Source organism: Vombatus ursinus, unplaced genomic scaffold (genome assembly GCF_900497805.2).
Source record: "Vombatus ursinus unplaced genomic scaffold, bare-nosed wombat genome assembly UNPS02012179.1, whole genome shotgun sequence".
Lineage (NCBI taxonomy): Eukaryota > Metazoa > Chordata > Mammalia > Diprotodontia > Vombatidae > Vombatus > Vombatus ursinus.
The window spans coordinates 1542008-1559113 of NW_020951957.1; the positions used below are offsets into that span (position 1 = coordinate 1542008).

General features: G+C 38.3%; 1 protein-coding gene across 1 annotated transcript in view; it reads left to right on the forward strand.

The window, feature by feature from the left end:
• SLC7A11 (solute carrier family 7 member 11) overlaps positions 1–17106 on the forward strand; it is a 106815-nt gene that overhangs the window by 75721 nt on the left and 13988 nt on the right. Inside the window, exons 7-11 of the mRNA XM_027857562.1 lie at positions 5586–5709; positions 9247–9350; positions 10729–10825; positions 13711–13860; positions 16537–16714. Coding sequence (XP_027713363.1) covers positions 5586–5709; positions 9247–9350; positions 10729–10825; positions 13711–13860; positions 16537–16714 — 653 coding nt within the window. The remainder of the gene's footprint in view (positions 1–5585; positions 5710–9246; positions 9351–10728; positions 10826–13710; positions 13861–16536; positions 16715–17106) is intronic.

Consider the following 17106-nt stretch of genomic DNA (forward strand, 5'->3'; position numbering starts at 1 on the left):
TCACATAGCTAGTAAGTGTCAAATGTCTGAGGCCAGATTTGAACTAAAGTCCTCCTGACTCCAGAGCCTGTGCTCTATCCACTGTGCCACCTAGCTGCCCCATATTCACTTTTAATCTTGAGTTTCTATCCTGTGCTTGTCATTCCCCTAGATGCAAGATTCTACGGGTTGGCCTATCTGTTCTTGCCTATTTTGGTCTTGATCAGCATGTGCTTTACATACGTGTGTGTCTGTGTGTGTGTGTATTATGTATTTTATATATATATATGTATATATATGTACATTCACTTTCTATGTATCTATCACTATAGATATATAGTGTGAAGCCACAGTAGTTCTAATGCAGCCTGGAGGATTAAGTGTTGACTCCTGGCTTGAGCTCTGGATTCCAGTGCCTTGGAAAATTAAGTTTGCTCCAAAAGCATGAATTACTTTTCTGCAGATTAAAAAGGGTTTGAGTTGGCAGTACTCCCTCAACAGCTTCTACAAATCTCATAAAGACCTCTTGTTAGTCTGACCTTCAAGGAATCTCCTGGGCTGTGGCATAACTGAGAACTGAGCTGGATCTCCTTGGGTTTTCATGGCTCAGAATGAAAGCCATTCTCAGAGAAATTTGATGTAAATAGTCATGACACACACCTTTTCCCCCTCACCGCCCAACTCCTATGCTTTTGCACAGGCTGTTCATAATACCTATAATGTACTAGCTCCACCCTCTCTTCTAATTGTTCATTAGAGAAAATTAATCACTTAGTGTAAATATTAGCAAACACAGGCTATAGAATCTTTATGGGAGGTAAGCGGAAAGCAAGAATGAAAGGAAAAAAATTCCTAGATATTGTAAGCTGCCTTGACTATGTTTATTATTTCCCTCTAATCTAAAGTTGTTAACCTATGCTAATCATTCCCTTTGGTGCAAGATTTTATGGGCTAGCCCATCTGTTCTTGCCCATTTGAGTCCTGAAATGCAGAGGTAAGCCACATTAAGTATTAAAGTCTTTTAATTAATTATACTGCTGTGCTTAAAATTATATTCCTCAGTGTTGACTGTTAACATCAAAGTGGAAAATGGACCTTTTCTATGTCTGTTTTCCACCTGATTCAAATGGAAACAACTTATGATTAAACGCTACAGACACAGATATATAAAGCTAGATGGACCCTTGGAGATCATCTATTCCAACTCCTCAGTTTACAGATAAATATAAATATAAAATTGAGGCCCAGAGAAGTCAAGGAAGCTTAAGTAAGCAGCAGTGGTACAGGTTTCCAAACTCCTAGTCCAGAATATCTATATGAGACCACACTGACTCTACTTGTCCTGTACTTTTTCTCACTCATTCTCTTGGTTTCTCCAAGTGTTTTTATTTTATCCAAGAGAAGTTGGCATGTGGTTGCAGTTAGCTTTTCTAACCAGCATGCTTCTTTTTTTTCATGCTTTTTAGTGAGACACTCTGAATTAAGTGACTTATCCAGGGTCACACGGCTAGTAAGTGTCAAGTGTTGCCACCTAACTGCCCCTCAGCATGCTTCTTAAACTCCAATTTGTTCAAACGTTCCCCAATTGATGAGCACCCATTTTGTTTCCAGTTTCTTTTCTCTCCACCTCCTCCTCCTCCTCCTCCTCCCAGAAGTGCTGCTGTGCATGTTTTGTTACGTATTGTTACTTTTTTTTTGGATGTAAGATATATACTGACATCATCTTTCCACAAGAATTGGATTATACATTCTGGATGTGGGAGGGACCAATGATGCTTTGAGACCATTGTCATCTTCTATAGCATCTGAGGTTTAATAGTTTCCCACAGCCTTTAAGCTAATTCTATTTAAAAAAAATCATATCATATTCCAAACATTATAAAACAGGATGAAATTACTTTTAATCAAGTGAGTAAAAGTAGTTGCATCATCATGTTCCATCATAAAAAGATTTTTTTTTCTCAATAACAGAATTTCTAACAAACCAGCAAAAGGGTAGTTTATAGGAGCCTTCCCTTGGTAGAGAGCTTTAAAACTGATATGGAACCACCAGGGTTATAACTAAGAATATCTATGTTCAGAATGTAATTATAAGAACTAACTTCACTGGAAGTAAATCTGGGGGACCCAAACCCATTAACAACTAGGCAGAAAGAAAGTGAGTTGTTTCCTGGAGTTGAGTTCTACTCTAGAGTGTCTCTTGAGCCCAGTACTAAATAGTAAGATAGGATGAAAAAGATCCTTATCTCTTGAAAAGGGAAGGAAACAGAAGGAGGGCAGATAGTGCTGACTTTGCTGGTAGTATTGGATAAACAGGCATGGTTCTATGTCAGGAGGTCCCCAGTTCTAATTCCTCTATCACCCTTACTTTCCATTAGCACCCAATGGGAATACATTGGACCTATCTCTGTATTTAAGAACCAGTTTCACTGTTCCTCACTACTTAAAAGCTTTATGCTTTCATGGTGTGGGCATACCTTCCAACATTGAAGATTGCAAATCCTTCATGATTGCTTACTTACAGTGGCTAAAGAATTCATCACTCTGTAGTAAGCCTAGTAATACTCTTCTCTCAAATTAGCTCAGATTATTCTTGAATAACATATAACCATAACCAGGCTTATATTTAAAACCCTTCTAACTTAGTATTACTTGTCAGTTTGTACTTCATTGACATAGCCGTCAAGAGTAAAGGGCCACCTCCATAGGACAATAAAGCATCGGACAACTTCAAGAGGATTCATCATTCATTTAAATACATTATCTGCAGAAGCCTTCAAATGCCTACTAAGAAAATCTTTTTTTTTTCAAATGAAGAGACAATAGCATAGAATGACTAAGCAGAAAAGACTAAAAGAACACAGAGGAAAAGCCTAGTTGGTAACAAAGGTTTATGATGTTCACTGGGCCTCCTGCTGGAGACTTTTCCTAGTTCTTCCAGTTTCTAGATCCTTCTTCTCTAAATCAACTTCCATCTACTCTGTCTATACCTTGAATGTACCCATTTATTTACATGTCATCTCATCTCTCCCATTAGAATGTAAACTCCTTGAGGGCTAGGGCTAATTTTTGTCTTTTTGTATCCCTAGGGCTTTGGCACAAGTAGGTGTTGAATAAGTGTTTATTGATTGATTCATTGGTTGGTTGGATGGATAACTGTCCATATACCCACCTTATTTTTCTTATTTTCTATATATATCGTAGGGAATCACAGTTGATAGTGAAACTATTTTATGCCACTCACACTTTTGTGGAACCAGTGCTTTCTTCTATTTACATGTGTTGTTTGGCAGTCGTACAAGTAGCAGTACATGAAGTGGTATGAAAAAATCCATAGTGAAAAAATCCTATGAGAGGGCATCATCAGCTATTTTCATATTAGGAGATTCCGAATTTGGAGGCCAATGTTTCTCTCTGTCAACTTTCAAGATTGGGGGCATCATGAAATTTTGTCTTTTAGGAGAGATGAAATGATCAATTTCTTACAGTCACTGCAAGTGTGGAAGAGAAGGAAAGAGATAACAGTAGCCCATTTTCATTATGGCCGCCACCGTCCTACGTAGGGAAAGGCAGAGTTAAATAAGGAAGGAATTTCTATGATGTGCATCACCTGGGAGAAAGTGTGCCAGTACACCATGATGTTTTAATCCTGCTTTTTGATTGTCTTGTCAGCACCCTTTACATTTTGATACCCCAGGACAAAGCCCTAGTTTCCCTGACTCCAGGTATGGCTCTGGGCTTCAGTTGTATAATGAACAGTCACTGCTGACTAGCTAGTTTTTGTTTGTTTGTTTTGTTTTAATCTTGCTGCTATCAGAGGTCAATATGACTACTGCTCAACATAACGGGCAGTGATTCTGTGTGCTAAACCCAGGGAGGTTCTAGAGGTCAGTGGCCAAGCACACAGTGTCTTTTCTTCTTGTCCAGAACTGAATTTTCATCTTGGAGGAAATTATACTGAGGTTTTCATTAGAAGCATCCAACAGTATCAAGGTTCTTTGGGGTTGGTAAGCACCATGGTTATAAAACAGGCAGCCTTTGTGCAGGGAGATAAAGGTCCAAGTTTTGTGAACTGGAAAAAAAGTCTGAGGAGGTGATTATGTTAAGTGAGGAATGTATACAGGGAATATGGCATCAAATTACAAGGGTCAGCAGCTTCCTGGCTTTTTCAGCATATTGAATGAAGATACAGCAGTGCCTGTGCTCTGTGTACATCTTGATGCTACATTAGGTCAGCACTAGTCAGCCTCTGCATTTAACAGCAGGCTACCTGTGAATGAATGGGATTCTCAGCTGCAGTTTCATAAATTCCCTGGGACCTTGGGACCTTGGACCTACTGAACTTACAGCAACGGGGGTGCAGACATTACTGAATTCTTCTGGGCTGTTGTACTTCTGTAAAAAAAAATTGCTGTCAGCTATATTTTTAATTTATTTTTAAATTGTATTGATGCTTCTTTTTTTTAATGCCAGAATGATTTTTTAAAAAAATGTAACTTCCCCCCCCACTCGTAATAAAGAAAACCAGTTGAATAAATGGAGGAACAAAACAACTGCATCTAATGATATTTGCAGCATTCTACACCCATACTCCTCTACCTTTCTCCTGAGAGATGGGACATTTATTTTATCACTTGCTCTTTGGGACCAATTTATTGTAATTAATCTGAGTTAGGTTATCTTCTAGGGCTGCTGTTGTTAAGACTATTGTCTTAATTTTTCCCCTTGTTCTAATTTTTCCTTATGTATCAATTCTTTGCTAAGTTCTCTTACACTCATTTCTTATGAAATAATAATATGCCATTTTATTCATATAACACCAAATTGGTGGACACCATTTTTTCCTAGTTTTAATCTCTACTCCTCACTTCTCCTCTCTTCTCTTCTCCTCTCCTTTCTTCTCCTCTCCTGGCTTCTCATTTCCTTTCTTTCCCCTTCCCTTCTCTTCTCTTCTCTTGTCTTTTCATTCACTACCACAAAAAAAAGTGCTGCCTTAAGTATTTGTTGCATATTGTCACTTTTTTTTTTTTAGGCAATTGGGGTTAAGTGACTTGCCCAAGGTCACACAGCTAGTAAGTGTCAAGTGTTTGGTCTGAGGCTGGATTTGAACTCAGGTCCTTCTGACTTCAGGGCCGGTGCTCTATCCACTGCACCACCTAGCTGCCCCCAAGTTTGTTTTTAATGATAAAGTGGCATCATCCTTCTAGGAGAGGTGGACTGTGAATTCTTTGTGTGGAAGGGAAATGCACACTAATGAAGCTTTGAAACTTTTATCAGCTTCTATAGCAGTCAAGGTTCAAGAGTTTTCAGTGGTGTTTAAGCTAATTCCAATTTTGAGTGTGTGTGTATGTGTGTGTGTGTGTGTGTGTGTGTGTGTGTGTATGGTTATTTTACAAGGTTGAACTTAGGTTTGAACATATGGTACCTCTTCCTAATGAATGTGTAAAAGCCAAGAAACGGACCTATCATTCTGGAAGAAAATAAGATGAAGAAGGAGTTACTTTTTAAGCTGTCATCCTTCTGAAGGAGATAATTACCTGCCTTGGTTTCAGAAAGTGAATGACAAATAACAGATGGCTAATAAGTAACTTCTTTCTTTATTTCAGAAATGTTCCTCTTGCAATATGTATATCAATGGTCATAGTCACTGTTGGCTATGTCCTAACGAACGTGGCCTATTTCACTACCATCAGTGCTGAAGAGCTGCTGCTTTCCAAAGCCGTGGCAGTGGTAAGTCCAAGTTGGGGAAAAGGCAAATGCAAAATGGGTTATGGAGCTGCTGCAACGTGATGATGGTTTCTTCTGGCAAACAGCTATTGAAGCTCTGATAGTAGGCATCTGGACAAGGAAGTGAAAAAGATCCTGGCTATTAGTGTTTATGGAAGGGTGTTAAAATAAACAGCATCACTTTTATAGCATCCTTTTCCTTGGCATATCCCATTTAATTTATATAGCTAGAATTCTATAAAACATGTGCTATTGTTAATGATCATTTAATGCATTTTCTACATTCGGTGTTTTGATGGCTAACATAGGCCCACATGTGGAACTTGGATGACTTTCAGTGTTGGGGATATTTGGAGGGGGCAATTTTTTTTTAAAGCAATATAGCTGGGGTACTCAGAGACTATATGGACAGCAATTAAATCCAAACAAGAATGTATCATTGGCGTTCAAATTCATTTTAAATTGCAGTCATTGCAGTTGGAAAATGCTAATGGGATCTAAATAACTGAATGTCTCAAATCTAACTTCTTCCCAAAGTTCCCCTTTAGGATTTTGGAGTTAACCAAATTATAGACATAGCAATTGACTGTTTTCAGAAAGTCAGTCAGTAAGTGTTTATTAACAGGTCTTCTCTGTAACTGGCACTGTGCTAAGTGCTGGATATTAAAAAAAAAAAGGCAAAAACAAGTCCATGCCCTTGAGGAGCTCACAATCTAAGGGTGCATAGTCAACTATGTATAAATAAGATAGAAGCAGGATCAACCAGAGATAATCAAGAGGGGAAATAGGGAAGTTAAGAGGTATTGTGAAGGATTTCTTGTAAATATTCACCTCCTGGTCTATGAAAAAAAAATACTAGTCCTATTTTTTTAGAAGAAGAAAAAACCCAAAATATTTAGTTGGAATCCCATAGAAGTGAAAGGCAGCTTGGAATAGTGGAGACAGAGGGGCAGACAGAGGGGGAGAGAGAGGGGGAGAGAGAGAAAGAGAGAGAGAGAGCACCCCAACCCAGGCAGACTTGTGTGCAATTCATGCTTCTGATATATAATAGCTATGTAACTGTGGCCATATCACTTGATTTCTCAGTGCTCTAGGCCACTCTCTAAAATGACAAGTTGAAAATAAAGTCCAACCCCCATTGGTAGAAGAATTTTCCTTGCCTGGGAATTTCCTATATCAATGAAATCACAGATCTAGCTCCTATCCTTTGGCAATGGGGAAACAGATTAGTTTGTGAACCCCCAGTCCCAACTGATTGTCCTTTAGACAGTACTACTCTCTGAGTATCTACCCAGCCAGCACTACTGATTAGGAATAAGTTACCTAATCTCTTTTGGTCACATGTGGGAGTTTAATACACTAAGAATGATTTTGCTCACTGCAACTAGTTGTACCAAGTAAATCATATGTGTATTTTACTCATTTCAAGTAAGCAATGTGATTTTAACATTTAAAGGTCTTCAGCATTTTTTTTGTCCTGATATGGACTGAGATGATGAGGTATTATCTACATCAAAGGCAATCAACCAATGCTAGACATGTTCATATTTGTGTATGTTTGTATGCCCAGCATATAGCTTAATGCTTTGCACATAGTAAGTGCTTCATTCATTCATTCATTCATACCACTGAGGAAAGCATCCTATGGTCCATATTCTGAAGGAATAATGTTAAACATTATGTTTCATTTTTTTTTTACTCTTTGGGTATTTATCTTTTGTCTAATTTCTGTGTGATTTATTGTATAATTTTTGATGAGTTGACTAAGTAAGTTTTCTGTAGATGTGTTCTTATATCCTTAGAGTCTAAGTGTAAGAAGCAGTAGAATGCATTTGGAATGGGTAGGAGGAGGTTTCACTGGTTATCCTGAGGTCCTCTTATACTTAGTAATGTAACAATGGGTATCATCATCCCACCAGTGAGAAGAAGCATTAGGATGAACCCCAGCTCCCCACTGATAATACGGATAACTGATGTGTTAAAATTACGTCCCCAGCTCTGCCCATGGTTAATATGTCGCGATCAGTAGCTTAAACAGGTCTGACTGTTTGAATAGGGATGAGGGTGATAGGCAACCTTTCTCTTTCCCTCCTGTCTAGTTCCTGCATGTATAGGAATGTTCTCAAATGGGTCATAGGATTTCCAGTTTTCTATTATAAACAAAGAGCAGGACCCCTTTTAATCCACAAATTTAGTTTCTGAAATGTCATGTGAACTAGAAGGAGTAAGTGACTTTCTGTTCACTTAATAATGAGATTAGCATCTCCCTGTTCCGAAGTGGTTTACTATGGATAGAAGTCTTAAGGAAATAGCAATGGCCACCTTGTTAAGGAGAATTGAGGAGATGTACAATTGAACCTGTACCCAGAGTGACTGGGTATCAGACTCTGGAGTTTTGTTCTTAACTCTTCTCCCCTTGAATCTTTCCTTCTTTCAAACTTCCTAATTACTGTTGAAGGCACCACGATCCTCTTAGTTACTCTGTCTTACAACACATGTATCATCACTGTTTCTTCACTAACACTCACCTCTCATAGAAGATCTGTTACTATGTCTTGTCATTTCTACCTTTACAACATCTGTTTTATACTTCCGCTTCTCTTCACTCACATGGGTGACCACCCTGATTCATGCTCTTTTCACCTCAGTTCTGGATTTCTACACTAGTTTTATGGTTAGTCTCTCTGCCTCAAGTTTCTCCTTACTCCCATCCATCCCCCACTCAACTGCTCAAATGATTTTTACTAAAGCACGGGTCAGACCTGTCCTACATGTCACCTTTCTACTCAATAAACTTCAGTGACTCCCTATTACCTCCAGGATCTGATACAAAACCCTTTGTTTACAACCTGACCCCTTCCTATCTTTCTAGTCTCCTTCACTTACTTTACTTCTCTTCATGTAGTTTACAACCACCGACACTCATTTTCTGGCTATTCCTTGCACACAGTACTATCTCCTGACTTTTCTCTCTGGCTGTCTCCAATGCCTAAAATGCTCTCCTTCCCTGCACACAAAATATATTTCTGTATATAATTAGACATCTATCAATATCTACATAGATATAGATAAATATATGTAATGGATTGCATATTGTCTTCTCTGTTAGAACTTAAGCTCCTTCAGGGCAGGGATAACAGTTTTGCCTTTTTTTGGTGGGGTGTCCCCAGCTCTTAGCACAATGCTTGGTATATAAGTTAGAGCTAATAAATGTTTGGTGAATGATCACTTGCTTTCTTATCTTCCTGATCCTGCTATTCCTTTCTCTTACCTATGGGCTGCTGAAAGATAGAGTGATTCCTTCCTCTCATTTTTCTTCTACTCCTTTCCTCCCTGTCCACATTAAATGTATTCATGTATGACCAACTGAGCCTAAAAAGGGTAATCAATCCATTGTGGTCCACTTTATAAGAATAATTTTCTGCCTTATGCAATCAAGAATTATTACTAAGAAATCTATTTTATTCTTCAGAAAGTGCTTCATTTTTCTTCCACTTTATGACAAAGTTTGAATATCTCCTTTATTGTGTCTTTCTCTAGACCTTTGCAGAAAGGCTTTTGGGAAAATTCTCAGTAGCTGTTCCAGTCTTTGTTGCCCTTTCCTGTTTTGGTTCCATGAACGGAGGCGTTTTTGCTGTCTCCAGGTGAGTGAATAAATGGGCATCTAATCAAAAGATGACAGCTCTTTGGTTGTGCTGGGCCAACTAACCAAAAGAATGCTTGTAGAAGTGGAATGAGGGGTTGTGCTAGAATAGTACCATTAGATAATCTCTAAGGTTCCGTCTAGTTCTAGATCCTATGATTTTATGGAGTTCCCAAATGGGGAAAGAGACATTGAGACATCCTTCCTTTATTGTAAACCACAGGTGTGCTTTTTTCTTGAGACATTACCCTTAACTTGATGATAATCCCTTTTGAGGTGAGTGAGCATTAGTATCTTTTTGCAGTAAGAATAGCAGGTGCAATAGCATAGGTTTATTTTATGGCTGTGATGGTCTCTTGCACCTAGAAAGCACCACTAGAAATTACTATCTAATTAGCTAGACAGACAGATAGATAAGATATTTAGATAATAGATATAGATGGAGAAGCATAGTAGATAGGGAGTTGGCATTTTTTTTTAAAGCTAGGGATCTGGAATCAAATCTTGCCTCAGACACATGATCCCCATGTGACTCTGGACAAGTTACTTCCAAACATTCTAAACAGCTCACTAAAACAGTAGGTTTCCGAGATGTCAATTTGAATTGATAGAGGAAGTTCTTTAAGTCCAATCTCTATTTGGAGAAGAGCGAGAGAGAGAGAGACAGAGAGACAGAGAGACAGAGACAGAGACAGACAGATGTGACAGAGACAGAGAAAGACAGAGAGATCAAAGCCCTACATTATCTTTCAAAGGGCCTTTTGGTTTCATTTTTATCATTATTATTATTATTACCACAAAAATTATCGTTATCACTCTCTGTTGTTTCCAGGCTCATTTTTATCAATGCTTTCACTGGTATGAAAAAGGCCCTTTACCAATGCAGATCAATGAGGCCTCTCTAATTCAAGCCTTAAATAGGGGGCATTGAAGGTTAAAGGACTTATGTAGGGCTGTGCAGCTAGTATGTGGGAGAGGCAGATCCAAGGTTTGAACCTAGGTTTTCCTGACTCCAAAGCTGGCACTCCAACCCCCAATGTCATGCTGTTTTTCTTCTTTTAAACTTGGAATAATTAGAACAGTCAGCTTTTCCATTGTCGATATTATTTACCATTGATTTTTTTTTAACACAGGAAGTAACAGTAAATGAGACATGGCTATTTAATCTACTTAATGAACAATAGTATAGGGTTGGCAAATTTTGTATACTTCTAAATTCAATTTCTTTCACTGTTTACGTAGTCCTGCCTCAAAGGAGAAATGCAAAAATTTACCTCGGGAGAAGAGAATCTATTCCATATGACAAGCTTCTGATTTTCTCAAGTTTTCCTTTGTGGAATGAACATTTGTAAAGTTAATCCACATTTTTCTCCCATCAGGTTGTTTTATGTTGCTTCCCGTGAGGGTCACCTTCCAGAAATCCTCTCCATGATTCATGTCCGCAAGTACACTCCTCTGCCAGCTGTCATTGTATTGGTAATGCATATTAACAAGTGTTTCTCCATGTAACTGGGGATAACAGGCTTGCAAAGATGAGTTCAAAGAAAACTTCTCAGGGGCTGCTTTCTTCTCTCTTCTTGCTGAAGCATGTAAGGGGTAGGGTGATACTTGCATGAATAGGGCTCAGTCCATATAGATTCCTTTTTCATTACTGACATTTATATTATATGCTAAGGTTTGTGAGGGTCTTTATAAACATAAACTCTTTTGAGTCTCACATCAAACCTATGAGATAGATATTGCAAATGTTATTAGTCCCATTTTACTGATGAGGAAACTGAGGGGCCAGAAAGTTTAAGTAACTTTCCTTTGTTCATACAACTAATTAAATATTGGAGAAAGGATACAAACCAGTTCCTAATGCTCAGGTCCAGCACTCTCCACTACACAACATTAGGATTATAGTTCTAGAACTGAAAAAGACTTCAGAAGCTGTCTCCTGCAACCCTCTCATTTCATAGATGAAAGAACTGAGACCCAGGATGTTATGTGTGTTTTCAAAGGTCACAAAGGTAGTAAGTATTAGCAGTGGGATTTGAACCCAAATCTTCTGAGTACTCTTTTTACTTTAGTACATTCCCTCTCTTTGCTCCATCTTTCTTCCTAGTCATATTTAACTCTCTCAGACAGGTAACTAAAGCCCATCTCATTATGATTTTCCTAAGAGTTTGAAGGTTTGAAGGGAAATGATTAGCTTGACCCCTGTCACTGACTCAAAGACTTGTAGAAAAGGCTGTCTGAGTAATGATGCTCAGATTCACTTAATTGAAAGTGAAGCTCAGTGCTGTAGACTGAGAACACCGAGGCTCATCATAGACACCTTATAATGAAAAGCATAGACAATTACGCACAAAGATAATGGAGGACGACTTGGGCTGTGGGAATGATTCTGTGATTAAAAGTGAGACAGTTGGTGAGAGTACCTGAAAGGAAGCACATATACATACTAAAATGGAAATTAAGGTTGCAACATTTTTCATTTAGGGAGATACATTTTGGAAAAATTGGGCATAATAGAATGGAAAATGCTCCTGACGTCCATTGCTGATGTGATGTAACATCTTACTTACTATTTTGCAACACTTCCGTCCCTTGTGAGGTGCACCAGATAAGGCATTGGATGTTTTTTTTTAAATGCATTTAATTTGTTTCAAAATGTTTCCCTGAAAATTCTTTCTAAAGTAAATGTTCTCTGTAAGCTTCCCTTGTGAGAACAGAACGTATTATTTATTCTGTGAAGAGGGCTTTCATTTAAAGCCCAGACTGTCACTCAGGTCGTCCTTGGTATGCGCAGCTGCAGAGACACTTTGTGCTGATCTCGGCTTCTTCCTTATTTTCTACTGTCTTGACAGTCAGACAAGGCAGGCATATAGTTAGAATGACTTTGGAGGGAAAGAAAGGTCAGTGGTTTGTATTCAGGAGCAAAGGTACCATTATTTAGAGATGCCCACATCTCAGGTGTGTATCTCAAGGAATTTATTGGGCAGCATTTAATAGAGGAAGAGCCATTGGTTTTCAAAATGCCTTATGACATTATTAGCAGTTATTACCTCCCATACAGCCATGCTTCAAAAAAACAACAACAAAAAAACAAAGAAACAGGCTTATAGCACCATAGATTTATCTCTTGCCTGCATTATTTTAATAGGCTTCTAGTTGGTTTGCCTGCAACCCCTCCTCCCACACCAATCCTCCACTTAATTGCAAATTGTTATACCTAAACTTATGATTGGACCACGTCAAGCCCTGTTCAAGAAGTGTCAGCGATTCCCTACTGCTCTTAGACGGTCTGAAAAACAAACTCCCCTGTTTGACAGTTAAAAGTTCTTCACAGTCTGACATTAACTTATGTTTTCAGACAGATTATATATTGCTTCTTCTCATAGTCTCCATTTGACCCAAACTTGTCTACTTGTCCATTAATGGCATTCTATTTCCCTCCTTTCTATCTTTGCACAGGGTTCTTTCCCATGCCTAGATTGCTTTCCCTCCTCACCTCAGCCTCTTGGAAACCCTCACCTTCTTCCAAACTCAATTCAATAGGCATCACTTACAAGAAACTTTTCCTGATTCTGCTAGTTCTTGGTGCTTCCCCAATCCTTGAAATTATAGTTATTTTATTTGTTATTCTGTATAGAATGAAAAAAAATATACAAATAGAATGTAAGTTTTTTGAGGCCAGGAATGGTTTTATTTTCGTCTTTGTATCCCTAATGCTTAGCACACTTCCCAGCTTGTAGTAGGTGTCTTATAAATGCTTATTGAATTGAATTGAATTTTGAACTTTAAGGGGACATAAAGGTCATCTAATCCAAGCCCTCCCTTTGACAGAGCATAGGAAACAGGCAACCAGAGAAATCAAATAATTAGCCCAAGGGCACTCAAGTTACTATGATCTTAAAAAAGAAAATCAATGCCAAGTTAACCATTTTCAACTGTAACAAGTGTCCTAGATATGATAAGAATTCAGATACTCTGTCTCCAAAGTTTAATTTCTTTGACTTGGTGTAAGAATATTCTCTTTTGTTCTAAGATGAAAGAAACAAGGCCACAAACAGATGCTCACATTAAAGTAGATCAGCCCCATTCATTGGTTAATAACATTGGTTAACTAACCATTAATGGTTAGTCATTCTGTTGGCAGGTGGGTGGGGTAAAAATGATGATCCTGCTTTTTGTCATATTGCCAAATGCTGCTGTTAATCTAGTTTCTCACAACACGTTGGTGGCTTACTGGTCTAAGAGGCCATTTGAAATCTAATTAGAGGCTGATGCTCTATAGTGCTCTTGTTATTTGCGTGTTACATTTTGCTAGACTCAGTTGGGATCTTTTTTCTCTTTTTTTTTTCCCCCACCCACAGTACCCTTTGACGATGATAATGCTTTTCTTCGGTGATCTTTATGGTCTTCTGAATTTCCTCAGTTTTGCCAGGTGGCTTTTTATTGGACTAGCAGTTGCAGGGCTGATTTATCTCCGATACAAACGACCAGATATGCATCGTCCTTTCAAGGTAACCTCAGTCATTTTAATGGTTTTACATAAATCTTTCTCCCCAAGGCATAGCTGTCCACTTGGGACAATTCAATGATGACACTGATGATGGGAGCCTCCTTGAATCCAGGGCTTAACTCTTCATGACAAATGCATGCCCAATGGATTTCCTTTAGCTGTGAAAGAAAAAAAAATCAGTACAAGGCTATTTTCCCTGAAGAAGGAAGCTCTTAGTAGACTTGTGGTTTGATTTCTACTGACCACACCTGTTGGCTTGAGGGGCTGAAAATTTAGACAGCTTCCTTCCAGATATCTTCTGTGACAAGTCGGAAAAGAAAATTCTTAGAATCATCAAGAGCCATAAAGACTTTCAAGGAGTCAGATAGAGATTTATGAAAGGCTATTCATTATCAAATTATTCTACTGGATTTGTGATCTCATTGATCTGGTTATTGCAGGGGCATGTTGGTAAATGTTTAATCACTGGCTCCCCAGGGTGGGGGGGATTAAACATTTAAGTTTAATGTGCACTATTAACATTTTCTCCATCACTTTAAGTCTTGACAATCAACAAAATGATATGATTTGTAGCATTTGCTGAATCTTGAGATGTAAATGAGTAATCAACTCTCAAGAGGCACTGATTCAGTACACCCCTGTTATTCCCTCCAAATGATGAAGATTGCAGGTCATGCATGTCTTCTCATTCAGCGCTATATTTGTCCGTATCCTTCTATAGGTCCAACGGAGTTAAAATGCATTGAGGGAATTTCACCTTTGTATCAGCACCCAATACAGGACCTTTCATAGACTAGAGGCAGTTAAGTGGTGCTGTAGATAGGGTACTGGACTTGGAATCAAAAAGTCCTGGACACACACACACACACACACACACACACACACTGTTTAATTGATCTTGGGCAAGTCATTTAATTACTTAACCTCTAAGCCAATATGTAATATGTTAAATTCAAATAGAAGTGGATCACTACTGACCTCTTATTGACTTAGAGAATGTGAGTTTGTGGTTTTCTATGTAGTATTTTATTTATTTATTTTTGTTAAACATTTCCCAATTATATTTTAATCCAATTCACCACACTTCAGAGTTTTATGGGATGCTTAGGCCTGTCTAAGAGTTTAATGCTGTGCTCCAAGCAACTTTCTTTGGCTATAAATTGCAGAGAAGATGATGACCAACATTAGTACAGAGAATTGGTTCTTTGGGAGTTCTCTATACTAAAGAAATCAGCAGTCTGGTCATTATTATCATTATTTTTATTATTATTGTTATCTTGATAATCTGCCCAAGAGATCTATTATACGTGATAAAGGCCTTTCTCCTTACATCCAGAGATGGTTAAATATAAGAAATTAGTAGTTTACAAAGGAAATATTTTGAATATTTTAATATCACTAACATAGCTATTTGATATTATCTTATAGTTTCTTTTTCTAAACCATATACTCAAAAAAGAGGAATATTATTAAGTTCATTTTGGGGAGTAGAATTCAAGGAGGATATCACTTTACAGAATGTCTTTTTTGTCCATCACACCTTTCCTTTGGAAAGCTGAATATTATGGCCACAGCCTTTCTGAATCCTTCATGGAGTTGATTGGATCTTGTCATTTAGTGCCCTTTAAAAACATACTGATAATGTTGTCAGAAAGCTTTTTAATTATATTCGATGTATAGTGTTGGGCACCATCTTCATTAGCGGTCAAAGAGGAGTTTACATCTTCTCTACTTTGTCAGTCCTTGTGGCATATCTCAGAAAAGAAATCGATACACACTTAATCATTTTTAAGTGTAACAAGTGGCCTATGCTACTTGTATCATATTAAAAGGGATTATAATGGCAACTCTCAAAGATTCAATGTTTGAAGTCCAAGAATATAAAACACGTTCATCACAGCCATAACTAAGGCAGGACAACTAGGTCTTTACTCCAGCATGTTAACATTTTAGCCCACAGACAGTACTTCATGATCTTTCAGCAGGTACAAAAACTGATTAATTTAGTTTAAGATTAGTTTAGTTCAAAAAAGGAAACTTCCGGAAGATGCCTTCTTCATCCCTTCAGCTGTCGAACCCAGTGTAAGCTCTTTTCCCTTCTGGAAGTGGGGAACTTGCAGGCTCGAGCCCACAAATCCCCTTTCTGTGAAGTCTGGATTCAGTCAAAGGGCTGCACTTGAGGACCTAGAGGGTCACACGTGGCCTTGAGGCTGCAGATTCCCCACCCCTGGTAGCAGCTCCTTGCTGTATCCCAGTCTTTTTTTTCCAGCTTCCACCCTAGTGGAAATTTTCTTTAAAATGTTGTCTGTGTACTTTACATATTGCTTACCCTGATGTTTGTTTTGTTTTGTTTTTGGCTAAGTTTGTCCTGGGTGGCAAAAATTTTACTTATATCTGTAACAATAATACTTAACCAATATAAGAAAGGGCATCTGTAGAGAGATAGTGTTCCTAACTTTATGTTTTATATGATATACAGACTTCTGCCTCTATCTATTCCAAACAAGTGTTTTAATACATATTCCATGATCCCATTTTTGGACATTCCATTAATTGTGATCAACTCCATAACTATAAGAAATCACTCAACTTTCATTTGTTTGTATTGTTACATTCTGGAGCTAGTCAGTATCCAAAGACAGCTCAAAGTGACCTTTGTCATTGTCTTTTGTTTCAGGTGCCGCTGTTTATCCCAGCTCTGTTTTCCTTCACCTGCCTTTTCATGGTGGCCTTGTCCCTTTATTCTGATCCGCTCAGTACTGGGATAGGTTTTGGGATCACGCTGACTGGTATCCCGGCATACTACTTCTTCATTGTCTGGGACAAGAAACCGAAGTGGTTCCAGAGAATAGCAGGTAATGTTCCTGACATCATGCAAGGGCTTAAGAGAGGTGGATATATACGTGTTATTGTTAAAGCCTCACTGGTAGGGATATATGTATTCCTTAAAACAGTAACACAAATTAAAATGGCAATTACATTGCCTTGACAAGATAAAACCATCACCCCTGCCCTCAAGGAGCTTAAGTCTAATGGAAATCATCATATACATTATTATATCTATGCATGGGGCAGCTAGGTAGTACAGCGGATAGAGTGCCAGGCTGAGTCAGGAAGACTCATCTTTCTGAGTTCAAATGTGGCCTCAGACACTTACTAGCTGAGTGACCCTGGGCAAGTCACTTAACCCTGTTTGCCTTAGTTTTCTCTTCCCTTAGGTCTGTCATGAGTCAGCATCTGTGTTAAT